General features: G+C 49.5%; 1 protein-coding gene across 1 annotated transcript; it reads left to right on the top strand.

The window, feature by feature from the left end:
• Window positions 1–25765, top strand: LOC308349681 (protein phosphatase EYA2-like). The gene is made up of 4 exons (XM_080814477.1): window positions 1–98; window positions 14527–14572; window positions 17854–17996; window positions 24630–25765. The coding sequence occupies exons 3-4, from the start codon at window positions 17894–17896 to the stop codon at window positions 24800–24802; spliced, it is 276 nt and encodes a 91-aa protein (XP_080670603.1). The 5' UTR covers window positions 1–98; window positions 14527–14572; window positions 17854–17893; the 3' UTR covers window positions 24803–25765.
• Window positions 25766–26164: the final 399 nt, after the last annotated feature.

Here is a 26164-nt window from a genome sequence, read left to right as displayed (position 1 = left end):
GGTGATCTCACCCAGCCTCACTGTAAACCGCGATCGTCCAGGTAAAGCGAAGCTTAACCGTGCGGACGCCGATGTCTGGACTCTGAGTGACGTAGAAGGTAGGCCTCCCGGTGTGAGTGTTGGTGGGCCTGTGGTGGTCGCACTCGCCCCGCGGAATTTAGTTAAGGGACCAACAGCCTTCGACACGTGTCCTTTCCCAAGTACCGTCATTATGACAATCTCTCCGCTTGCCGTTGGGATTGTTGCCTCTGGACCCGAACTTTGGCGTGCATTGCTAACAATGCTGTCTAGTCATTAGAGGGGCAAGTGTGCTTGTTCGTGTCCCAAACTTCCTGTGCCAAGAAATGCTGACACCTCCTGGGACGATAGGCAGTTTCGGGTGTGTTCCAGGGCCTGGCCCTGGGTGTGTCCCGCAGGGTCGGGGCTCCAGCTCCGAGTCTGTCCCCCAGCACCGTCCTGCCATCACGCATCCTGGCGGGCGATTTGTTTACAAAGGTTTGACGCTGGGACAAGAACTCATCTGCCTTTTGCTTTCGGGTTGGGTTAGAGTCAAGGAAGCAGAGGAGAGTTAAGCTGTTTAAAAAATTATTGGCAAGTGATGCGGCCGAACTAGTTTTCACTAGAACAATTCCAGCTATTGTTTGCCCTGTTTGGGATCTGTCAGCCCTCCTGGGAGAGCTGGGAGGTAGCAGAAGGCATTAAGCTATTATGTTTAACCATTGGACTTAACCCTTTATGTGGCCAGCTTTGGGATTTGACGCTGGTGTCCTGAGATCCCGGGGTGTCTCTCCTTCCCTGTCTGTGTTTGATAACAGTTCAAGGGACAGAAGTGCTACGTAACCATCGTGGAAAACCAGAGACTTGTGTCTAGTCAAATACAGCATCGCCAGGAATTTGCTCTTAAGCAACTCCAGGCTACAGGGAGTAATCCTTGCTGTCACCAGGACAATGACATTTCCCTTGCATGCTGATAGTGAAGCTGGGACAAGCCCACTCAAAGACCACCAGGAGGGTCTGGGATTCCCAGCCCCCGCACCAAACCACATGCTGGAGAACACACCCTCATTCTTCTTGGCACTTTGGAGTGTCCGTGTTGACCCCCCTGGGCTCTTTGAGAGTTGGAGACAGTTTATTAAGCCCTGTTCAAAAATAGTCATTCTCCTCTTTCCGAGTGGAGGCACTCTTCAACCTAGGGCTTCATTTCAGAGCTGGGAGAGCTAGGAGGAGGAGAAGGAGGAGGTTGCTGGGTGAGGAGGATCCAAGGCTAAACCCCAGACCCACTGCTTCCCAGCCAGATGGCCTCCAGCAAATTGTTTCACCTTTCTGAGCCTCCATTTTCTCACCTGTCAAATGGGGGCATAGTCATGACCCACTTCATAGCATGCTTACTGCTGCCGGCCAGGGTTGGTACCAGGACGTGTGGTACCAGGATTAAACGTAGCATTGTATGGTCATTCGTCTTGGAGCCAAATCACCACAGGGACTGTAAAACCAGGGTTGCAAACCGCAGCTCACAGCCAAATCTGGTCCTCATGAATGCCTTTGTTTGGTTTACACTCCACTTTAAATAAAAGTGAACTTGTAAAAACCAGGAGCATTCACATAAAAATCTGAATTTCTACCTGCTTTTGATACGCTGAACGCTTTAGAGACTCGAGGCCCACATTCCCACCTGGCTGCCACTAGTGGGAGCTGGGGAGCAGCTGTCCCTGAGATGAGTACTGGCCACTTCCTTCGTCCTTAATTTTTGTGAGCAGGTACTTAGTGCAGGCACCGTGAAAAGCAGCGTAACTGCAGATTAACCCTCCTCCTCCTCTGCCCCGGCAGAGGAAACATATGGCCCTTGCTGTGTACCAGGCATGGATGTCTAACTCACTGAATCCCCACAACCCCTGTGGTTAAGCTTTGTGTTACCAGTGAGGGAACTGAGGCACAGAGAGGTCAAGAGATTGTGAGGTCACTTGATCGAGATGACACAGTTCAGTCACTGCCAGAATTTGAACCTAAGCCGTCTAACCCTGAAATCTCTTCTCCTAATCAGTACACTATCATGTTTATCACTGAGTTATTACACCCCTATTAGGCTATGAGCCCATCTTACAGATGCATAAGTTGAGGCACGGGAGAATTAAATATTAAGTAAGCGGCCCAAAGACACACAACCAGTGGCAGGGCCAGGAAACAAACCCAGGCACTCCAGCTCCAGAGTCCCCACTTCTAAACCTCAGACTTACTTTCTCCCAAGCCCTGAAGAGTCCTCAGGCCCCAGATTATTTGTCCCCCACAGTGGTAGCACCCACAGACTGTCTCTCTCCTGTCCTCACCCTTTCCACTGCCCTGGAGCAGTTGCTCCCAAATTCAGAGCAGGCAGAGCCAATAGGGTCAGGTTACGCGTGCACGCGCGCGTATCCCCACACACACGCACCCACACGCTTTTCTTTCTCTTGAGATGGATGTTGAGCTCCTGGGCTCTGCAGGGAACATTCCGCCCTAGTTGTGGCCTCTAGTGCCAGGTTCATCAGCTGCCCTTCCAGCCTGGCCTCGTGGGCCCTTCCGTGCTGTCATTATTGACTGCAGGGGCCCGGATCCGGGGAGGGCCCGAGGTGGGGGACACAAGCCAGAGGGCCTCCATTCAGGGTGTTCTGGAAGGAATCTGAAACCCAGAAACCCCCCGGTGGCCCCCACTGCATTCGTGCTGCCTCTTACCACCTGGGGGTCCCCAGCGTGGTCACCCAGCCTCTTTGGAATTTCTTTGCCTCCTCTGTTAAAGGGGAGTAATTGTTCCATGGACCTCTCTGAGTTGATGTGAGGATGAAATAGTTAAAACATGGAAAGGACTAAGCTTTTCTTAAAAAGTATAGAATAAGATCTAATTTCCTTCCTTTCGGGCACCAGGCTCGCCTTGTCTGTCGCCGCCAGCCTCTCCAGCTCGGCTCCTCCCCATCCCCTTTGCTCAGTAGACCTAGCCTTGGCCTTGTTTCTTTTGCTGTAAATCAGGAGCGTGATGCTGCCCTCGGGGCCTTGGTACGTGCTGTCCCCTTGGCCTGGACCAGCCTCCCCATCTATGGGGCCATCCCTCAGCCTTCAGGGCTCATCCAGAGAGGTCTTTTCCTCTTCCTATCAGAAGTAACGGTTCATTCACTCATGCAACAGGTGTTTCTTCAGCCGCCTGCCCAGCTTTGTTTTAAGCACTAGGAAGTCAGCATACGAAGGCCTCTGCCTTCCTGGAGTCTGCCCCAAGGGGCTGGCAGGCCAGAGGCTGATAATAACAGTAAATAAGCAAAATACAGAGCGTGTCAGGCAGTGATACATGTTGTGGGTGGGGGAGGCAGGGGGTGAAGCTGGGGAGGAGGATGGGGAACGCAGGGGTGTGGGGATGTCCCTGGGAAGATAACACTTAAGTAAAGACCTTAAGGAGGTGAAGGAGGGTGTTGCTGTCGATGAGGAAGGAGAGCCTTGTACAGGGAGGGAACTCCAAGTGCAAAGGCTCCGGGGCAGCCTCGTCCCCAGAGTGCCTGAGAGTGGTAAGGAGGCGGCGTGGCTGGAGCCCAGTGAGCCAGGGCCGGTGGGGGAGAGGAGGTCCGGACAGTGGCCAGGCTCAGACCTTGAGAGCCACAGGAAGGACCTTGGCTCCTACCCTGAGTGAGATGGGAGCTCTGGGAAGGTTTGGCGCAGAGGAGAGACCTCTGATCTGTGTACTGACAGGACCCCTCGGGCCATATGTGAGAATGACTGGGTGTGGGGACCCACAGGGAACCCACGGACCAGCGAGGGAGGCGTTGCAGTAACCCAGGTGAGAGGCGCCGGTGCCTTGGACCTGGGCAGGGAGAAGGGGCAGATTCAGGACCGGATTTGAGGGTAGAGCTGACAGAACCCCCACCCACATGGTTCTGTGTCCTGTTTCCTTTTCTTCATCATCCTTCTCTCTGTCAGAAGGCAGGTGTTTGTTTGCCTGTTCTGTATCGTGTCCCCGGCCCGAATGTCAGTTCTCAGAAGGCAGACCTGGCCCACCTCAGTCACCTGTGTTTCCCCCACTGCTGAGAACAGTGTGTGACGCCTCGTAGGTGCTTCAGAAATCCTCCAAATGAGTGAGGACAGAAGCCGGAGCCCTGCCCATGACCGTGAACACTCCCCTCTGTCAGACCCATACGCCTTCACACCTCACGGTCCTTGCCACCCTGTACCCCTGCGAGAGCCCTTCCTTTTCCTCTGTTTCTCTGCGACACATCAGTTTCTGCTCACCAGCCAATACAGAAACACACAATCCTTACAAAGACTTGAAACACTGGCCCACATCTACCCGAAATGGGTGCCTCTTTCCTTCCCCGAAAGTAACCACTGTGATCTGTTTTGTGTGTCTGTCAAGGCCGTTCTGTAAGCAGTCACATCTGTATCAACGTGTATTTATGTGACTTAGGTGTGTATATTTTTATATATTTAAACATGTATGTTTACCATAGAAATTACAGTATCTCTGGAAAAAAATCATATACAAAAGCTATCGCTTATGTGATACATATTTGTTATAACTTGCTCTGCTCACTCGGGACCCATTAAGTAATGATTTACCTCTTTTTTGTTTGACCGAATGACACACCGAAGAACGGCGGTGCCCAGTTCATGAAGCCGTCCCCCTGGGGAGGAGCATGAGGTTATCTGCAATTTTTTGCTCTTACAGACAATGCTAGGGGTATCGTCATGCTGCTGCTGTTTGAACACGTGTCCTGCTTCTCTAGGCAAGAGGCTGAGAGGGGGAGGGACGGCGTCACAGGTCTCCCCTCCCTGGCCTTACGGACTCCCCCTCAGCCTCATCGCAAAACCTCCTGAGCCCCTCCGGCTGGTTGGTAGCTTCTCGTTCATTTCTTCCGTTTCTGTAGCCATGCGGTCAACAGTTTGTTTGATGCGCCTGCTGGGCACAAGGCCCTGGGGACCCCCTCCCCACTGCCTGCTTTCGGGGCCTTTGCAGGTCATTCTGCTCCCAGAGGCACTTTCAGTGTCTCCCCATGGTCGCTGCACCCCACATCCTACAGGCTTTGGGCTCAGCCTGAACTCAGTGTGTATCCCAGCTCTGTCACTTGCCCCCCCGTGTGACCTTGACCAAATTCCTATTCTCCGCCAGCCTGTGTCCTCACCTGGATAATGAAGATATGTTTGCTGCTTGTGTTTGGTAAATTGTTCCAGATTGCCTGCTGTGAGCCAGCCCCTGGTGTAGGTGGTGGGGATGTAAAGGTGGATGAGACAGACAAGTCCCCCTCCTAGAGCTCCTCTTCTGGTGGAAGAGACAGGTACTGAATTTTTAAACCGAAAAGGGATTTCAGATGGTGGTGGTTTCTATGAGGAGGTAAAGCAGGGATGTGGAGGCTGACCTGCAGGCGGGCCAGTGGTTAGAAGGGCTTTCGAGTGATTATGCTAAAGCCTTGCAGAGTGCTTAGAAAGCACTCAGTAGAGGTTAGCTCCGTGTCTCTCCCTCTTTAATGGGCATAGTCTCGGTCGGGGACTTTGTTAAATTGCAGACCCTAAGAGTCCACGTTTCTAACAGGCCCCCTGGCGATGCCAATGCTCTGCTCGGCTTCACCAGCCACTCTTAGGGGTCAGGGGTTAGCTTGGCTGTGCATCAGAATTACTTTGCAAGTTTTCTTAGCACGCACATGGCAGGACTCCACTCCTAGCATTGCTGATTCAGTAAAGGTTTGGTCTGGGGCCCAAAAATTTGTGTTTCTGACAAGTTTCAGGTAATACTGATACTGCTGGCCCAAAAACCACACCCTGAGAACAAGGCTTCTGCACTGGTTTTAAACCTGGCTGCACACCGAAATCTCCTGGGAAGTTTAAAAGTTTTTAAAAAGACTCATGTCCAGATCCCACACCCAGAGAATCTGATTTAATTGGTCAGAAGTATGACCCATGCAATGGGATTTTTCTAAAGCTCTCCAGATGAGTTTACTGTGTACCAGGATTGAGAACAGTTGTTTTAGATGGTGAATTCCTCCAGGACAAGGATAGATTTTTATTCCTAGATATGTATTTAAATTATTGTCCCTGATTAGCACACAGCTCAGTCTATGGCTCATGGTAGATCCTTAAAAATTGTTAATGGGTGGATAGGTAGATAGATTAATGGATGGAAGAGTAAAGGATAGATGGCTGGAGGATGGATGGATGGATGGATGGATGGATGGATGAATGGATGGATGGATGGATGGATGGAGAATGGGTAGATGGGTGGAGCATGGATATGGATCAGTGGAGGGCAGATGCGTGGATGGGGAAGGATCGTGGATGGCTGGAGGATGGATGGACGGGAGGAGAATGGATGTGGATGGATGGAGCATGGATGAATCGGTCGGTGGATGAATGGATCAAGGATGGGAAGATGGATGGATGGATGGAGGATAGATGTGTGGATGAGTGGGTAGATGGATGGATGGATGGATGGATGAATGAATGAATGAATGAATACAGGGTGGTCTTGAGAATCACAGATAACTTGAGGCTGATTTAGCTTTGAATCCTTAATAAAGTTTCCTTAATTTCCCCTGCCTTATTTCCATATCTGTAAAATACAGATAATAACTTTCTCATTGGGCTGTTATGGACAACAATAGAGATAAGTCTCATGCAGTCCTTAGCACAGTGTCTGGCTTACAGAAACCGCTTGAGAAATATTAGCTATCATTCATTACTAATCAAGGGAAAATTGGATTTGAATTGTATCCTGCCTTCTAGAAGGAGAGGAAAAAATGTTACAGAACTGAGAAAGCAAAACTGAATAAAGAAAAATGTTTGTTTAAAATGCTGGTATGGGGATGCTTGGGTGACTCAGTGGGTTAAACAGTTGCCTTCAGCTCAGGTCATGATTCCAGGGTCCTGGGATCGAGTCCTGCATCGGGCTCTCTGCTCAGTGAGGAGCCTGCTTCTCTCTCTTCCTCTGCCTGCTGCTCCCCCTACTTGTGCACTATCTCTGTAAATAAATAAATAAAAATCTTTTAAAAAATAAAATGCTGATACAAAAAAAAAAGAGAGAGAGAGAGAGATACATTTTGCAGAGGCCAATGTTATCATCTCAGTAAGGGTTTCCTCTGAGAGGTAAGACTGTGCCCACAGGAGAAGCTGGGCTGTCTACTCTCAGACCTCCTGTTCCTCCTCTGCGCTGGGTATGATAGGGTCTGATTTTTCGGTTCCCATCTCTCCGGTTCCAGCCTGGAGCTGGCAGGTTTTGATTCATCTCATCCAAGCCAGGTGGAGCTGCCCAGACTTCTGCCCAAGTCCTCACCTGGGGAGACGAAGATCAGCTTCAACTCTCCCACCCCGTAGCCTTCCCCAGCTGGCTTCCTGGGGTCCTCAGCACCCAACACAACCCCTACCTGAACAGAACAGAAATCCCACTCTGGGGGTGTTGGTGTAGTGTGAAGGAAATTGCCAATCCCCTCTTTATGAGAAAGGGCACGGGTGATTATTAATTATTGAGCGCCTTCCCTACATGAAGAGCTCTCGCCCCTGGCAATGTCTCCGGAAGTCCCCACCTTCTCCAGCCACTCTCTGCGGTATGTGGGTACCATCTCTCCTGTTGCTGGCTTACTGACTTTTCTTTAAAACAATTCCCTTTCAGTACATTCATTTTATTTATTTATATTTTAAGATTTTATTTATTTGACAGGGAGATCACAAGTAGGCAGAGAGGCAGGCAGAGAGAGAGAGAGGAAGAAGCAGGCTCCCTGCAGCCCGATGCGGGGCTCGATCCCGGGACCCTGGGATCATGACCTGAGCCAAAGGCAGAGGCTTTAATCCACTGAGCCACCCAGGCGCTCCAGTACATTCCTTTTAAAAGGATGACTTAACACCTGTTCCAGCAATGAAAAGTATTGCCTTTGATAGTCTTGCTGTGGTTCTAATATATGCATTTAGATAAATCGGTGTTGGTTTATGGGCGCCTGGGTGGCTCAGTGAGTTAAAGTCTCTGCCTTTGGCTCAGGTCATTATCTCCGGGTCCTGGGATCAAGCCCCACATCAGGGTCTCTGCTCAGCGGGGAGCCTGCTTCCCCTTCTCCCTGCCTCTCTGCCTACTTGTGATCTCTGTCTGTCAAATAAATAAATAAAATCTTTAAAAAAAAATCAGTGATGGTTTAAATAGAAGAATGTGTATTTACGTACCCTCTCAAATCCTCGCACTCTGGGATATCCCAGTCTTGTTCCTTGCAGTCCTCAGGAACACCCCTCCAAGGGACAGATGCCTTGTTCACTGTCACACAGCCACTCAATGAGAGTCAAAACTGGGGTTAGTGCTTCTGGACTCCTAACACAGTGCTCTCTCCTGCTGTCCTTGTCCCTGGCCCGAGAGCACTTTAAACCACCCATACAGACGAGATAAGCTGACTTGGTTAGTAGACTTGCATCTTTCATAGCAAAGACCTGCCTCAAGATGTCTCATACTAGAAACTGTCTCATCCTGTGGGGATCATAGAAGCAGGCCCCTGGGGTCAGATTAGGCAACATAGTAGTGGCTGCTGCTTTCAGAATCATTAGCTTCTTAATCCTCCCAGTGAGAGGTAAAAAAGTGTGAACATTCAAATTGGGCTCATGGATTCAAGTGGCTTAAGCAAGGGCCCCATGAGAACGGGAAGCTGATATGAGCTTCTGCCCAGGGAGCCTTGGCAGGTACCTGCCTTTGCAATGCGGCAACAGCTCTGCAGGTGTGAGGTATGGTCCCATCTTGTGGATGTGGACACCAAGGCTTAGAGAGAGGAAGGGACAGGCACAAGGTCATGTGGTTATTTTGCTGCAGCTGCAGGATTTGAATTTGGGTCTGATCCCTTATGCCTGTGTGATTTTTTAGGGAAGAACTTTAAGTTGACAAATTAGAGAGATTTGGGCTGTAGATCTGGCCCACCCACAGCAGGTGCATGGAGGCCCAGATGAAGGAACGAAGTATGAAGCCCCTGCACAAGTTTCTTCACACAGTCACGGGTACACATGGTCATGTACAAGTGTGCATTCACGCACATAGACCTAGCTTTATTTGCCTTATTTTATTTTATTTTTTAAATATTTTATTTATTTATTTGACAGAGAGAGATCACAACTAGGCAGAGAGGCAGGCAGAGAGAGAGGGGGGAAGCAGGCTCCCCACTGAGCAGAGAGCCCAACGCGGGGTTCAATCACAGGACCCTGGGATCATGACCTGAGCTGAAGGCAGAGGCTTTAACCCACTGAGCCACCCAGGCGCCCCTGTTTGCCTTATTTTAAAAACCAGATCTTACAACTTGCTCATCTATATTGTCTCCTGGGCCCCGTATGCATTTGAGTTTGTGACTTCCAGAAGGGAGATTTCTTTTTCTGAACCTGGAATTGGGATACTTTTTAATGACTCGCAGGGGTTTTCTTAGCCTGTAGCCCAAACTCTCGCCACTCAGAAGTGTGGTTTCCTGGCCTCCTGTGTCAGTCTCACCAGGGAGCTTCTTTTTTCTTTCAGGATTTCACTTAAATTCAAGTTAGTTAACATCTAGTGTAGTATTAGTTTCAGGGGTAGAATTTAGTCTTTCATCAGTTGGACCCAATACCCAATGCTCATTCCATCACGAGCCCTCCTTAATGCCCATCCCCCGGTTATCCCATCCTCCTACCCCCCACCCCTCCAGCCACCCTCAGTCTGTTTCTTAGAGTTAAGAGTCTTTTATAGTTTTTCTCCCTCTGTTTTCATCTTATTTTTCCTTCCCTTCCCTTATGCTCATCTGTTTTGTTTCTTAAATTCCACACATGAATGAAGTCATCTGGTGTTTGTCTTTCTCTGATTGACTTATTTTGCTTAACATTATACCGTCTAGTTCCATCCATGTCGGTGCAAATGGTAAGATTTCATTTTTGATGGCTGCATAATATTCCACTGTATATCTACCCCACATCTTCTTTACCCATTCATCTGTTGATGGACATCTCAGCTCTTTCCATAGTTTGGCTATTGTGGACATTGCTGCTGTAAACATTGGGCTGCACATGCCCCTTTGGATCACTACGTTTGCACCCTTTGGATAAACACCTACTAGTGCAATTGCTGCGTCATAGGGTAGTTCTAGCTTTAATTTTTTGAGGAACCTCTGTACTGTTACTGGGATCTTTCTTGGCCTGCAGGCTGGGAGTCTGCATCTTCACAAGGTCCCCGGGGAGTCCTGTGCAGGGTAAGGCACCAGGTGCACTGCTCTGTACCATCCACTTTCTTCCTTTGCACTTGTTCTCATTATAATTAAGCATTTATTTGCATAATCCTTTGTTTGCCATCCATCTTCTCCACTTAGCCTGTTCTGGACTGCTTTAGCTCATTGTTATAAACCAGTTCCTAGCACATGCCTGGTGCAGGTAGGCAACGAATAAGGGAATGAGTGAATGAATGAATGAATGAATGGGCTCATTCCAGAGGCTGTGGCCATCTGTTTAATCCTCCTCCTCTGCTAATCCTTCTCCTTTTACCCATGGGAAGCTGGGGAGGAAGGGGAGACTTAAGAGTTTTAAATTCAGAATTAAATGGAGGAGGCTCTGTCTCCCACCCCCCTTGAGAGCTAGCTGTCCTGTTTTATGTGTCAACCACATCCCCCAAGACACGTGGTGAGACTTGGAGATTAGCTACCTTGGGCCAAGTCACTAGGGCAGGTTTCACCTCTGCCAACATGGATATGGTTGAAGCCCCGTTGACCTCAGCCTCATCCATCATGGCAAGTTCAGTGGCACTAACAATGTTGAGAACAAGAAGCTGTGGTCAGTGCAAGTCCAGGCTCTAGACCCCAGCAGCAGGAGTGTGGGCCGCTGCAGCTTCTGATATAGTGTTTCCGGCACCCTGAAGATGCTGGGGGCTCACTTGACGAGTGCAGTCCGAGGGTCACCTGCCCCTTGTGCCGGTGACCCCATGTTGGTGTTGGGGTAACCATGAGGAGTATGACCTCCCCCTAGATTGTGCTCCACTACTCCCACTGCCAGACTCTGTAACACTCTGGCATCATGCAGGGACTCATGACCACGGTCCACTGACTGACTGCCTCTCTGGCAAACTGTAGTACCGTGGTCGTGCAGCTGGCCAGAGCGTCATGCCTGCACGCAGCAGCGGCACCCGCATGGCTGGGGGTAGGGATTGTTCCTCCGCTGCATGGAGAGCTCAGAGGCCTGGCCTCCCGAGTCTCCACCCTCAGTGGGTCTCTCTGGCTCTGACTACCATCCAGATAAAGCTGTCAGGTACAGTGGCATTCAGAAAGTGGTGAAGCGGGCCTCGGGGGGGATCACCGAGAGCCGTCCTGGGCTGTACTGAGGTCTAGATTGTCACCTACAACTTGAACAGCGATGTCACTACTGGGGCTGGCACTGCCCATAGGATTGTCCCTTCAGGCCCACATCCTAGTATGCAGACGATGATAACTGCAGGCAGGCCTCCTGGTCCTCATGACCTCCAAGGACATAGCGTTAGACCACAGCAGCAGCACCGGACAGAAAGAGAAGCTCTCCGCTCCTGGCAAGTCCCTGCCTCCCCTCCGCGCCCAAAGCACTGAGCGCCCCCGTCCTTGACATAGTCCCACCCAGGCCCCCAGAAGAAGGAAGGAGCTTAAAAGCCCCACCTTGTCACAAGCCATCAGGATTTCCAATGACGTGTACAGCATTGCCCCCTGCAGTTAAAGGCAGAAGGGAAGGGTGGCAGGTAGGGAAGGAGGAAGGGGGTCGTTCCATATATAATGTACTTATTTTCCAGGTTTCCCTGCCCAGGTCCCTTGGGATGAAAAGTTCAATATGATACCCACCCACAAAAGATAAAAGCCTGTGTTTTTCAAAAGTCTCACAGCCTGTAGAAGGCACATCTTTCACTGAATACCCATCTCTCACTTGCACAGTCGTCTGGGGGTGTGCTGGGGCGGGAAGGGGAGAGGATTGTAGGTTTGCACAGCAGGAGAGGGAGACCTGCCCACGTGGGGAAGCCAGGTTGCTCAGCAATTCAGAGCAGGGGAAGCTGGAGTGAGGCAAACATGCAAATCACAGCACGGAGACTGGGGCAGAAAGATGCCTCAAATTTACAGAACGCCAAGTTCATCCAAGCCCATAGGAATGTTTCCATAAGATGCGATTTTTATGAATATTTACATATTTATTTAAGAAAACATATTCAAAATGTTTAATTCAGTAACTTATGCATTACCAAATGCATTGAGATCATGGGCTTTTACCAATAATGACACTGTGGCTGCTTCCGAATGAGGCAGTTCATTCTCTAGTCCTGGGGGAGGATGAGGACGGGTGCTGGAGGTCCTGCCTGGGGCAGCGCACCCCAACTAAGCACAGTAGCATTGAGGGAGCACCTACAGCACTTTCCTTGACATTAGACCACGGCTGTTCTCGACACATAGTAAGAAATGTATTTTTTTTTAAAGATTTTATTTATTTATTTGACAGACAGAGATCACAAGTAGGCAGAGAGGCAGGCAGAGAGAGGAGGGGAAGCAGGCTCCCTGTCGAGCAGAAAGCCCAATTTGGGGCTCGATCCCAGGACCCTGAGATCATGACCCGAGCCAAAGGCAGAGGCTTTAACCCACTGAGCCATCCAGGCACCCCAAGAAATGTATTTTTGCACGCCACTCAGCACATGCACACGCCTGTGCCCTCCCCCCCCACCCCCAGACACACCCCACAGCACATTCTCATGTCTGTAACTGGAACAAAAGTCTCACCCAAACCCTTCTTACTCTAGGCAGTACATGCTGCCGTTGTCTATTTTATTTTATTGTTTGGCTCTAGCTGTTAGTCCCTGAAGGGGCTTCAGGACTCCTGCCCTTGACCCCGGGGGTCTGGGACCCCAACAGAATTTGACTCAGCCAGGGAGGCAGTTCAGGGAATGGACTTGGGACTCACAGGGCCCTGGGATTCAAGTCCCAGTTCCAGTGCCCTCAGGCTATGTGGCCTGAGCAGGGTCCTTAGTCTTCCCCTGTTTCTTCATCTGTACAGTGGGGACAGTGACATCACCTACCTTGTAGCATTGTTGCGGGGACTGAGTAAGGTCACGCATATGAGCAGTTAGCGCAGGGCCTGGCACGAAGCGAGCTCCTACGTGGACACTGGTCGCTGTCCTTAGGATGAGAGCCAGCGTGGGCTGCAGCGCCCTGGGGCCAGACCACCTGAGTTCAAATCACAGATCTGCCCCTTCTGACCTCCATGGCCTTGGGTGAGTTATTTAAACTCTCTGTGCTCTTCATCTGTAACATGGGGGTATGGATAGAACCCCCCTCATGGGGTGATTATGAGGATTAATAATAACTAGCCCAGGTAACAGACTTCGAAGAGAGCTTGGCACATAATAGACACTGGGTAAATGACTGACGTCGTTATCATCTTCGCATTTAAGGCACACGCATCCTCGTGGGATCAGCTTTTCCCCATTTCACAGGAGGGAACACTGAGGTCCAGAGACTCAAGGAAAGCTGCCTGAAGTCTCATTGCTACGGAGTCATAGAGTTGGAATTGCAAGTTGCTGTTCTGAGCCTCCAGCTCCGGGGCTAGAGAGGCTCAGAGCTCTGGAGACCTTGGAGCGTTTCTCAAGAGGCACAGGGACACCCCAGCCACATACCCCAGGACATAGGCACTGCCCTGCACACAAGGGAGCATGAATCAGCAGGCTGATACAATCAGAAGATGTGTTCTCTGGTATTTGCCAGGGCTTCCCTGTAAGGACATTGAGTTGCACTGTTCAAGATGACAGAGCGCAGTCCCCAGTGGACTGTCCATGTGTAAAATTAGCCTCTTGAAAATCTCCATCCCAGCTTAATTCCACCACCTGTTCATCCCCTCTTGCATTATTGTCTCCCACTGACAGTCGCATGCATGGTGCCCAGGGATACACTTGAATGAGGAGCCCAGGCCCCTTCTGTCTTCCTGCTCCACACCCTAGCTGGAGCCTAGGAGATGAGCCAAGATGTGCCTTCCCCTAAGTGCTGGAGCCAGCCCCACCTGAACCCCATGGACCAAAACTAGGGTGGGAGAAGAAGAACGTCAAGGTGATGTCATCAGAAGAAGGGAAATGGATGTCGGCTAATCAAAACCAGCTGGTGTCTGCTATTCTCAGGTTCTTGGGGTTGCCTTTGAGGCAGGGAAGGGAGCAGCTCTCTACCAAGAAGTGGAAATGGCGCCAGACTGGGCGTCAGGAAACCTGGGTCAGGTCCCAGCTGTGCTGCTCTCTAATTATGTGACCTCGCTCATACATGCTCTCTCTGTCCCTTTGGCCTCAGTGTCCCTGTCCACGCAAGATGTAAGAGAGAGTGTTCTCCTCTGATGTTTCAAGATGCTCTAGACCCTTCCGTTAGTGCCTGGAGACAGCAGTCACCCAGAAAGGGTTTTCAAGAAGGAAAGTGCTCAAATGTTGTGCCTTGGATGAGCTTTTGTGGTTGAGAAAGTCCCTGGCAGCAATTCTCTGAGTTTCTTCCCACTCAGGTCAGCGTCTAAAGTCACAGCTTCCGTGGGTCGTCACTCTGACAGCTAAAGCCCTTCTAATTTTTCTTTTCCCTCCAGGCATCACCACATCAGCCTCCCCGAGTGTGTCTCAGCTCTTCACAAGGTGAGCGCCCTGGCCCCGCTCCTCTTCCTCCCTCGCTTTCTCCACCTGGGCAAAGGCTCTGTGGCCAGAGTCCCCGGAGGGGAATCCCAGCACCAGCACTTCCCAGCCGAGCCACCTTGAGCATGTGACTCCACGGGCCTCAGTCTCCCCACCCTTAGGAGAGGGACCATCACGATGCCTGCCCCCATGAAATGGGCTAGAACATGTCAGAAAGGCTTAGAATGAAGCCTGGAGCAGAGTGTTGCGTGCTGGGCTTTCTCCCGTCTTCTCTTTGTTCTTTTTGTTCATCCTTCTCTTCCCCTCCCCTTCCTCTCCTTTCCTGGGCAGACCCCTTCTCATTCTTCCCACCCTCCCTTTGTCCCCACCTCCCTCCCTCTGTTCCTTCCTCCTTCCTTTCCCCTCCCGTCTTCACTCATCTCCCCCTTCCCTCCCTGTCCTGCTCCCTCCGCCCCCCTCTCACCTAACCCCCTCGCCTCCTCCCTCTTTCATCCTCTCTTCCGGCCCCAACACCCACCCAGCCCTCTTTCAGGCCACATTCCACAGGAGATGCCAATCCCAGAGATGGGTGAGGCGTGGCCCCTGCCCTCGGGTAGTTGCCCATCCAAGGGAGGAGACAGGCCAGTAAAGCAGAGACCCCCTCCCATGGGCGGGCGGCATCAGTGCTCCACCAGCGGCGCCCTGCGCACGGGGCAGAGCCAGCTCCCGGATGGCCACGGCTCCCTGAGAGGCCTCGGGGAGCTGCCAGCCTGCAGCCTGCAGCGTGGGAAGCCTGCAGTGCTCCCGGCCAGGTGGCCAAAGTGCCCCCAGTCTAGAGGGTCAGCTCCTCCCAATGCAGACGTGCGCCTCCCTTGACAACACCGGAAAAGCTGCTTAGAAGGAGCACCTTCCTCAGCCTTCCTTTCCCTGCAGATGTTTTGAAGGTGCTTAGTAGCAACGGAGGTCTGTCAGATGTACCTAAACTTTTCTTCAAGGCCTCGGGGTTCTGCTCCTCTTTCTCTAGGTTTTCACTATAGCCCCACCCAGTTTAATCTGCGAGGGGGAAACGGCTTCTGATGGGAAGCCAGAGTCGATGGCTGGGAGTTGCCACCTTCTAGTTCCAAGGACAGGTGTAAATTGGGAGCAGGGTCAGATAAGGTTCTGTGCTCCGCACTAAGTCCCGACCCTTGGGACGCATCCTGGGGCACTGCCCCAAGTGGGAACACTCGTGGATAAAACCCTCCAGGACCGGGTCTGGGATCTCTGAGTTAAAGTCACACACAAGCTCCCCACCACCGTCTATCACAGTAGTAGTCCGAAAGAAAGAAGGGCAGGAGAACATCTTTTTGTGATACTGTAAAGTTTTGTACCCATCTCACACCTGCCATGAGGCTTCTTATGGAGGAGGAGGTCCGGAAATGAACAGGTTTTACCCAAAGAGATGTAACCAGAACGGAAGCCGGTGTAGAGATGGGGATCTCACTACCATCTACTGGCAGAGCAGCTAGATACAGGATGTCGGGTGCAGACGGCCCTTGCGCCAGGTGTGGGAGCTCATGGGAGAGAGTGGCCCCATGGAGTGGTGAAGGGCATGGCCTCTGCATCAGCTGTGCACACTTAGTACGGCCCTTAGTCTCTCTCAGCCTCGGTTTCCTTATCTGTAAAATGGGATTAGGAGCAGTAACTACCTCCAGGGGTTGTCATTGTTGTTATGAGGCTTAAATGAGCCAATACACAGCAAGGAATTAGGATAGTGCCTGGCACATAATAAATAGTACAACAATTTTTAGCTGTTTTTAACACTAAAGGAGGCGGACCCTGCAGGGGATGTTGCAAATGAATGTGATAGAGAAGTGGCCGCTGCTCAGATCAATTGATAATGTCACGCAGGAGTGCAAACCTAGGCTTGCTGAAGCCTCTGCTTTGTGGGGGTGTGTGGGGGGCGGGGAGAGAGAGAGAGAGGAAAAGAGAAACCTCATGGTTTGAAAATAATAGTGATGAATTCAAATTTCAAGAAAATCAACTACACTAGCCAAAGAAATTATATCCATGGATCCAAGGGCCGCCTCTGGCTCCTGGGCCGCCATCTTGTCCCCTTCCTTCTAGAACAACCCACCTTGACTTGACATTGCTGCCTGTAGGGCTGGGTGAGTCTCAGTCCTGTCAGTGAGAAGCAGCACAGTTACAGGTGGGGACACTGGAATCAGAGCCCAAGTTTAAGTTCTAGATTCCCCCACTTTCTAGCTGTGACTTCAGGTCCCTCAGCTTTGGTTTCCTCTTCTCGAAAATGGGAGTTACAAGAGCCCCCACCCCCGGGAGTTGATGTGAGCGTCCAGTGAGCTACACTGCATGTGTCAGGCCTACAGGACACAATTCGAGCCCATGGTAAAAACACAGTGGTTGGAAGCGCTCATTACATTACAGATATCTTAGGAAGCGGCCCTTTAAATCCTAGGCCTTCATGGAACCTGTCATTCACCAGGGAGAGCAGAATCCAATTGTGTTCTTGGGTTGCATGTAACAGAATATAGGCTCCAGCTGATGTCCACCCAAAAGGACTTTCTTGGAAAATCTGGAGTAGCTTACAGTGTCAATGAGAGCAGAATAATCAGACCTTGAGGAAGACCAAGAAAAGGATAGCTTCTGGGATCCCGGCAACAGGAAGGAATGAAGACAGGGTTTTCAGAGTGTAGCTGCTGGAATGAACCGATCAGCCCAAGATTTAAATTCCCAGGACAGAACGTGATTGGATGCTCTTCCATCATGAGCCCACCCCTTGGCTAAGAGCAGGGCATCAGCTGGGAAGGTGTCTAAGTTAGGGTAGATAAGATAGGACAGAGAGGCTGCAGTCATTAGTGGTGTAGACGCAGTGACATCACACAACAAAGGCTTGTTTGTGGTTCACCAAAAGTTCAGTGTGGACTGGAAGAAACTCCCCAGGGCAGCTGTCCTCTACGTGCTGATGCGGGATCTGGGAGATAATCCATACTAGAGCTCTGTCCCCTCAATCTTGACAGTTGCTGGCAAAAGAGGAGAGAGGACAGGAGGGTCACAGGGGATGGTTTTATTAGCCAGAACTGGGAGAGGCTTATACATTCTATGGGAGGGAATCCGGTCCCATGGTGGATCTGACTCAAGGCAGACAAGAAATAAAATCTTCCTGGTGTCCAGGAAGAGGAAAATGGAATGGGATCTGATGAATATGTAAGTTATTTCTGCCCTGGAAATAGTCAATACTCAAAGGAAAATGGGGGAAGGGATGCTGGGCTAGGATTGGAGATTTAATCTTGTCTCTTTCCCTGCAGACCTTGCCCACACGTCCTGCCCAGCCAGCCCGCCACGGCCATGGCAGCCTACGGCCAGACACAGTACAGTGCGGGGATCCAGCAGGCTGCCCCCTACACTACGTACCCACCCCCAGCACAAGCCTACGGAATCCCTTCTTACAGTGAGTACCAGACCAAGCCCTGGCTTTCCCGCTGTGGTCCCCGATATCATGGTCTTTCTTTTATCCTGTTGCCTCAGTTAAATGCAAAATGGCAAAGGTAGCCAGCCTAGGTTTGGATTGGAAATAGAGGGACAGGACAGACACATTTAAATGTGGTTCTAGTTCAACAAACTATATCAAGGCCTCTTTTGATTATAAGACTAAGAAACTCAACACTAGCTGGCTTAGGGAAAATAGAAATTTAATTCCCAGTAGTCCCACCAGAATCTCTAGGGGCCCTCGTTGGCCAGTTGGGTCACATGGCAATGCTTCAGTCTGGGCAAGGAAGTGAAAGTACGAGAAATAAGGAGGCTGAAGTCTGTGGATTGTATCTGAGGGAGAGATGGTTCTCTCCAAGGAAAGTCAATGGATGCCAGGAAGACAAAGGAAGACAAGACTCAGGAAGGGCTGGATTTTCAGCTCCAGTCTGAAGGCAGGAAAAGACCCATGTCCCAGCTCAAGCACTCAGGCAGGAGTCCCCTCTTACTCAGCCCTTTGTTCTATTCAGGTCTTCAACTGATGAGATGAGGCCCACCCACCTTAGGAAGGGCAGTCGGCTTTATTCCGTCTACAGATTCAAATGTTAATCTCCTTCAGAGAACTCTCACACAGATACACCCAGAATAATGTTTGACCAGATGTCTGAGCACCTTGGGGCCCAGTGAAGGTGACACGGCCAATTAACTATCACACAGGCTCTGGCTGTTACTCGTGCTAGTCCTTCCCATCATAATTGAGGTATCAACCAAAAGCTCTTTTGGTAGCAAATGAGAAAAACCCAGTGTTAATTAGTGTAAGGAAATAAGGGTTTTTATTGCAAACGTAACTGAACAATCTAAGGGTACTAGCTTTAGGCAGCGAGCACTAAATTCAGATACTCAAGTGATAATAGGAGGCATCAGTTTCTCTGCTTCCCTTTGGAAGGTTAGCATCAGTCTCAGACAGGCCTTTCCACTGAGGTGCCAAAGACAGCCTCAACAGTGCCATGTTGTAACTCCCCCCCCCCCAAAAAGAGAGCTTCTCTCATCTGGGACTTCCTGCACCATCCCAAAGATTACTCTGACTGAACTCCCACAGCCATCGCTGACCCAGACACTGGAGCAGAGAAGATAGAATGCTCTGGATGGCCACATTGGGCTACATGTCCACCCATGGAACCAGGAGTCAGGGCAAGCTCACCCAAGAAAGAGAACCGATCTGAATGTGAGGAAGGGGGGGTAGGTAGAAACCAGAGATGTCTAGTAGACAGAATGTAGGATTGGTAGGCAGGACACCTGGCTTCCAGGCCCACCTCCCTCCGATCTCCCCAGTCCTCAGTGTCCTCAACTGTCAACATTAATATCTCATGTTACCTTCCGAACCAGATGGTATGGCTTGAGTGCAGAGACGCAATCTTGTATTTTTTTTTTCCTGCCCTCTTCTCCCTCTCTACCTCTGCTCTCCGTGTGTTCTTTGATTCATTCCTTCATGACACTGGGTCATGTGCTAGCCAGTAGAGGTCAACAAAGCAGAGCTGGGCCCTCCCTGGAGCTTATAGTCTGGAACAGAGGCTGAAAAGTGAAAGCCAATGGGTAATGTGGGTAGCTCTCTTAACCTATAAAATACACTTGACATTTTAAAAATTAATTGTCAATTTTAAAATGTGAAATGCTAACATAAAAAAATTATATTTCTAATGTCTTTAAAAAGAGAAATGATCCGGCAGCACTGACCCCGCGGTTTTTGTGTGGGAATAGGTGCCTCTGAGTAGGGCTGAGCCCATTAGCCTAAATTCGTCATGCTCCCCACCCAGCTCACATGACTCATTTGAATTATCTGCTGGTCCTCTGAAGACATTTGAGTTTGCAACCCCCAGCCTAAAGGGAGAAAAAAAAAAAACTAAAGATTTAAAAATCTCTATGTGTTTCAAACTATGATTGTGTGACAGAAGGAAGAGAAGTAGGTCATGAGAAAGAACAGAAGGAAGACTTCATCTCGGATCCAACATCAGGGAGGGCTCTTAGACGAGGAGCTGATTCAGCTAAGAATTGAGACCGCATCCAGCCAGGGGGACCACCCGTGGGAAGGCCCCTGAGATGGGGAGGAATTGGGCAAATCCAAGAAGCCCAGTAGCAAGAGCACAGTGGGAGATGAGGTAGGAGAGGTGGGCAGAACCCTGGAGGCCTGGGGAGGATTTGGGATTTTTATTCCAAGTGAAACGGGAACTCACTGTGGGTTTATAAGCAGAGGCCTATATTCTACAATCTGGGTTTTTTCAAGATCATTTTGGCCACTGTAGGGAGCCTAGATCGGAGGGAAGGAAGAGGGAAGCAGGCAGGCTAGTGGTGACTGAGGAAGCGGATGGACAGGGTGATGGTGGAGGCCTGGGGCAAGGCTGACACAGGAGCAACTCTAGACGTGGGAGTGATGTGTCCTGGGGGAACAACAGACCAGGCGTTGGTAACAGTCACCAGCAGGGAGCTGCTGCCACCCTGAGGCCCTCAGTGCTCTGTGTCCTTACCAGAGAGGGTACATAAATCGCCCAGAGTCGTCCAGCTGGTCGGTGGCATTAAACCCAAGCAGCCTGGCCCCGGAGTCCAAGCTCTTAACCACTGAGCTCTGCTGCCCAAGCCACTGTCTGTTAATGCTTGGGGATTACCTATGGGATTACCAATGGGATTACCAATGACAGACCTCTGCCAACAGGTGTGGGCACTGTTTCCAACTTTCTGTCCCTCCTGTGCTGGAAGACTTGTGATAAAATCACACTAAGTTACCCCACCTGGCTGAGAGCCAGGGAAAATGAAGCCGTATTATTTTTCGTTGTTAAGGAGAAAAGTAGCCCTATTCCCAGAAAAAGCGTGGCAGGTGGTAAGAGCACGTGTCCTGGCCTCACACGCCACCTCTGCCACTTGCTGGTCCTAACACACTGGGCAAGCCACCTCTGTCTCCTCATTCATGCAGTGGGAGGGATGCCAAGTCTAGGCTCCTCCCAGTTTTCGTGAAGATTAAATTAGATTATCTATATCAAAGGTCAGCTACCATTTTCTGCAAAAGTCCTGAGGGTTACTTCTGGCTTTGAGGACCGTAGAGCTATTCGGCTCTACTACCGTAGTGTGAAAGCAGCCAGGCAATATGTAAACAAATGGGTGTGTCTGTGTTCCAATAAAACTTTATTTACACAGACAGGAAGTGAGTCAGATTTGGTCTGCAGACCCTAATTTGTCAGCCCTTGATCTACATGAAGGGCTTAGCTCACAGGGCCGGCCCAGGGGAAATGCTCAGTCAGTGCTGTAGGGCCCAAGCTGCCACACACACCTGGAACGTTCAAGTCACTGAATAATGACAGGGAAGATGAAAAGCCGTTTTCCTTCACGTGCGCCTGTGCCTGAGCAAGCAGTGTTTGCTCATTGTCTGGACAAACCTTGTTGAATCTTGTTAGGAAACTTTTCTCATTGCTGCTTGGCAAATAGCATTATTTACTTTTGTTGAAAAAGCGTCAAGGAAATAATACATTTGAGCAAACTAGAGGGAAGGAGGTGAGGGGTATTCAATATGGTTTTCCTCAGTTTATTACGCAACATTTAAGACATCTGTAAAAGCATAAAGAGTAATAGCACAAATGCCCATGAGCTGACCATCCAACTTAAGAGGTAAAAAATAAAAGGTTTATTTGTTTGACTACTCAGAGATACCCACACTCCTGGATTTGATGTTTATCATTCGTCTGTATTTCTTTATATAAAACAGAGGTCAGCAAAATTTTTCTGTGAAGAGCCTGACAGTAAATATTTGTAGTTTCGCAGGTCATACACAATCTATCACAACCACTCAACTGCTCCACTGTAGTGCAGAAGCGGCCATAGTACATAAATGAATGATGTGTCTGTTTCAGTAAAACTTCATTTACAAAAACAGGTAGCAGGTCACATTTGGCCGTGGGCTAATGTGGAATATTATTTTGCATGTTTTACAACTTTATATATTGTTTCCTCTGGTATCCATTCTTTTTTTGAAAGGGAGAGCGCAAGCAAGTGGGAGATGGTGGGTAGGAAGGGCAGAGGGAGAAAGAGAGAGAGAATGCTTGGGGTTCTCAGCCCAGCACAGAGCCTGACATGGGGCTCGATCCCACAACCCTGAGATCATGGCCTGAGCTGAAATCAAGAGTTGGACGCTCAACCGACTGAGCCACCCAGGCGCCCCTAGTATCCATTCTTTTGTTACTTGCTTTTTCCACCCAACCTATGTCTATGAAATTTTTTTAAAGATTTTATTTATTTATTTGACAGACAGAGATTACAAGTAGGCAAGAGAGGCAGGCAGGGAGAGAGAGGAGGAAGCAGGCTCTCTGCTCCGAGGGGTAAATACCCAGTAGTGCGATTTCTGGGTCGTAGGGTAGCTCTATTTTCAACTTTTTTTTTTTAAGATTTTATTTATTTATTTGACAGAGAGATCACAAGTTGGCAGAGAGGCAGGCAGAGAGAGGGGAAAGCAGGCTCCCTGCTGAGCAGAGAGCCCGTTGTTAGGTTCAATCCCAGGACCCTGGGATCATGACCTGAGCTGAAGGCAGAGGCTTTAACCCACTGAGCCACCCAGGCACCCCTATATCTTGAAATTTATCCCTGTTCATGCATGGCTGTAGTTCATACATTTTCACTGCTGTATAATAGTCCATTATTTAACTGTACCACAACTCATTTATCTATTACACCCAATACTTAATCACTTAAAACAACACCCTGATATATTATTTCTGGTGCTTCTTTGGGTTGACCGGGTAGGCTTTCTGCGGGTCTCCCCTGGTCTCCCTCATGCAGCTATATTTGGCTGGCAGGTTAGCTGGCATGGCTGGGCCTCTTAACCGGGGCTTTCATCCTGTGCTTGTTCACTGCATGCTGGTCTCAGGTTTCCAGAAGAGCCGAGGTAGAAATTTCAAAGCTGCTTGACTCCTAGTCTCCAAAACTCCCATCACTCAGCCACTGCTACGAGTCAAAACAAATCATAAGGCCAGGGGAGATTCTAGGAGTGTGAACATAGACTCTGCCTGTTGACAAGAGGAGCTGTAAAATATTGGGATTGTGTTTGTCGGTCTACCCGAGTATATCTGAATTTCTTAACAAAGAAGCGGGAGTCTGCCCAAACAGGAAGTGAATCTTTTGGAATTGAATGGTGGGTGACATTGGAAACTCAGGAACCAAACTCAAGAACTCAGTACTCTGAGCATACAATAGACTTCCCCATGTCTATCTCACAGAATCTTGTGACATCTTCCCGTGTTGCTCAGGAGAGAATAATGGGCCAGCCTCAGTGCTATCTCTAAATGCAAGGGTAGGCTTTTCTTCCAGAAAGTTTCTGGGGCTGGAAAGCAGGGACTTTCCTCCCTCTTTCTTTTGCTCCCCCATGACTTAGAAGCATTGTCTTTGTTCACAAGACTGAATGGGGGAAAAGGAAGGAACCACAGTTACCAAACTGGCCCCAGAACTAGAAACGTCCTTTGAAGAGATATAAACAGTATTGAGACACTATTTAGGGGTGCCTGGGTGGCTCAGTAGGTTAAAGCCTCTGCCTTCAGCTCAGGTCATGATCCCAGCGTCCTAGGTCTCTCCTGGTCTCTGCTCGGCAGGGAGCCTTCCTCCCTGCCCCTCTGCCTGCCTCTCTGCCTACTTGTGATCTCTGTCTGTCAAATAAATAAATAAAATCTTTTTTTAAAAAAGATACTATTTAACACCTGTAAGATAAACAGTTTATTACATTTTCAATAAAGATACAGTGTGTGGGCTACTGATGATAGATCAGGCCCCCTCTCCCAATACGGTCCCTTCTCTAGCCTGTTGCTCATAGAATGAGTGTCTGTGCTTTGGGGCAGCATGTCAGACTTTGGCTGGGAAGGGGGCACATTTTTAACTGTGGCCTTTGGAGAAACAGATTCCCCACTCAGTAAGAGTGGAAAGTGTGTTAAGTGGCAGCATCTTTACCAAAGAAGGATGATTCATTTGATACAGCCCTTCAAATCCTGCTGGATATTAACCATACGTGTTGCTACTCTATAGGTACGAGTTTGAAAACTCCTTACCCTTAGAGCCAGGCAGGAAGAATGAAGCTGACTCTATGTGCAAAATATGAGCCCCTCTTGACCTGCCTTTCCCTACTTTTGACAATGTCCTAGGATGTAAAAAAAAAAAAAAAAAAGTGCAACTGTAACAAAAAAATAACACCTTAAAACCATTAATGTCTCAGAACATTAATGTCTCAGAGACAGTGCAGTATTTATGGTGCCCTGGGGAACCTACCCAGGTGGTCTGTTGTCCTATGAGAATGGAGGCACGGTATAGCTAGACCATCTTGTTGCTCAGCTGAAGCTGTAAGTCCAAATTTTTTGGTGAAATCTCCTGATTTTTAAACAAAAGGAACTCATTTCAGATTTTCCTTAAAAATACACAGGGTCATGCAAAATACATCTATAGGCTAACTTTGCCTGACAAGCTACTAGTTTGCAGCTCCTGGTTTAGAAGCTGATAAAATTGTGTGCTGATCTTGACTCAGTAGCTCTTCTGTAGGTGACAAGGGAGCATCCTAATCATGTGTCCCTGGTGCTTCTTTCTCCTCCTTCTAAAGGCATCAAGACAGAAGACAGCTTGAACCATTCCCCGAGCCAGAGTGGATTCCTCAGCTACGGCTCCAGCTTCAGCACCCCACCCACTGGACAGAGCCCGTACACCTACCAGATGCACGGTCAGTGTGGCGCTGTGGCCCCTCCCTGTCCACCCCTAAGGCATTGCCTAAGTTAGGTGGCCAGTCATTCATTCATTTACTGGCCAGATTTCTTGAGTACCTACTATGTGCCAGAGTTTATCTCAAGGAGAGCGGCGGACTGAACAGAATAGATATGATACCTGCCCTCATGGCAATTACACAGCAGGAGGGAGAGATTGCCAATGAGCAAGGCAACAAATAAACAGCTAATTTTGGAAGAGGTTGAGTGCCATGAAGCAAATATGGTATTTGGGTAGACAGTGATGGGACATTGAAGGGCCAAGAATGGTGGGATATGTAATTGTGGAGGGAGTCATCAGGGAGGACTCTAAAGAGATGACATTGGGCAGAGACCCGAAGGGTAAGGCAGAGCCAGCGCTGGGCGGACCTGGAGGAAGAGCATTCCTGGCAGAGGGAAAACCCCGTGCAAAAGCTTTATGCGGGGAAAGGTCTGATATGTTTGCGGCACAGAACAGAAACTAGCAAGGCTGGAGCAGGGTCAGGGGATGTGGAAAGGAGACAGTCTTAGAGAGAGAACAGAGCCAAATCACGCAGGGTCCTGAGGGCTATGGATAGGAGCTGGCTTTGATTTAAGTGTGATAGAAAAGGCAAGTCCATCATAGACTCAGAGAAATGCCAGGTGGTGGGAGTCAGGGACAGGAAGGTAAAGAAGCCATAATTCCAAGCAGGAGGTTCCGTGCTCTGCGTCACCGTAGGGTGACCTTAGGGAAGAAAACTCCAGTGCGTAGTTACTCCCACCCCACATCCCCAGCTGGCTTGCTGAATTCTTCTGTCCCCACCTCCGCTCGTTGACCATCCTAGGCCCCCTTCTCTTCTTAGAGCCCCCTGGGAGCACGTTGGGGCTGATGCATGGAGTAGATGGCTGGTGGCAGTAATTTGGGGGATTCTCCTCCTGGCATTTTTTTTTCCTTTCATGAAAGCTGGTAAAAATGACCATCAAGGATCTGAAAAGTAATATGCAAGAAAGAAAGAGTGATAACAAGTCTATGGGCTAATGAGTGATTGTACTTTTCTTAAAAACAAAAACAAAACTATTTGCAAGTCTTGTCACTTCATCTTTTTAAATTTTTTATTAAGGAAGTAAGGAGGCAGTAGAGATGGATCTCAAGGGCAGCCTTTCAGGGAAAAACACTGCAGAGGAACAGCAAATGGTCTTAGGAGTTTGTGTAGAGAAAGGGGCTGATGAGAATCGATGAGAATTGATGCCCAGCCCTTGCAATAGCTTCCTCGTAAAGGCCCACATCAGAGTTTGTTGGCGACACCATCTGCTAACATTCACCTTGCACTTACCCCATGCCACATGGTGTTGTGTGGATGATCCTACAAAGTGTTGGTGCTGGTTTAGATTTTACTGCATAGGCAACGCAAGCGACCAT

This window comes from Martes martes (genome assembly GCF_963455335.1).
Source record: "Martes martes genome assembly, chromosome: 9".
In the NCBI taxonomy this organism is placed as follows: domain Eukaryota; kingdom Metazoa; phylum Chordata; class Mammalia; order Carnivora; family Mustelidae; genus Martes; species Martes martes.
Note: the sequence above shows the minus strand (reverse complement) of the source record. Positions and strands in the feature narration are given on the sequence as shown.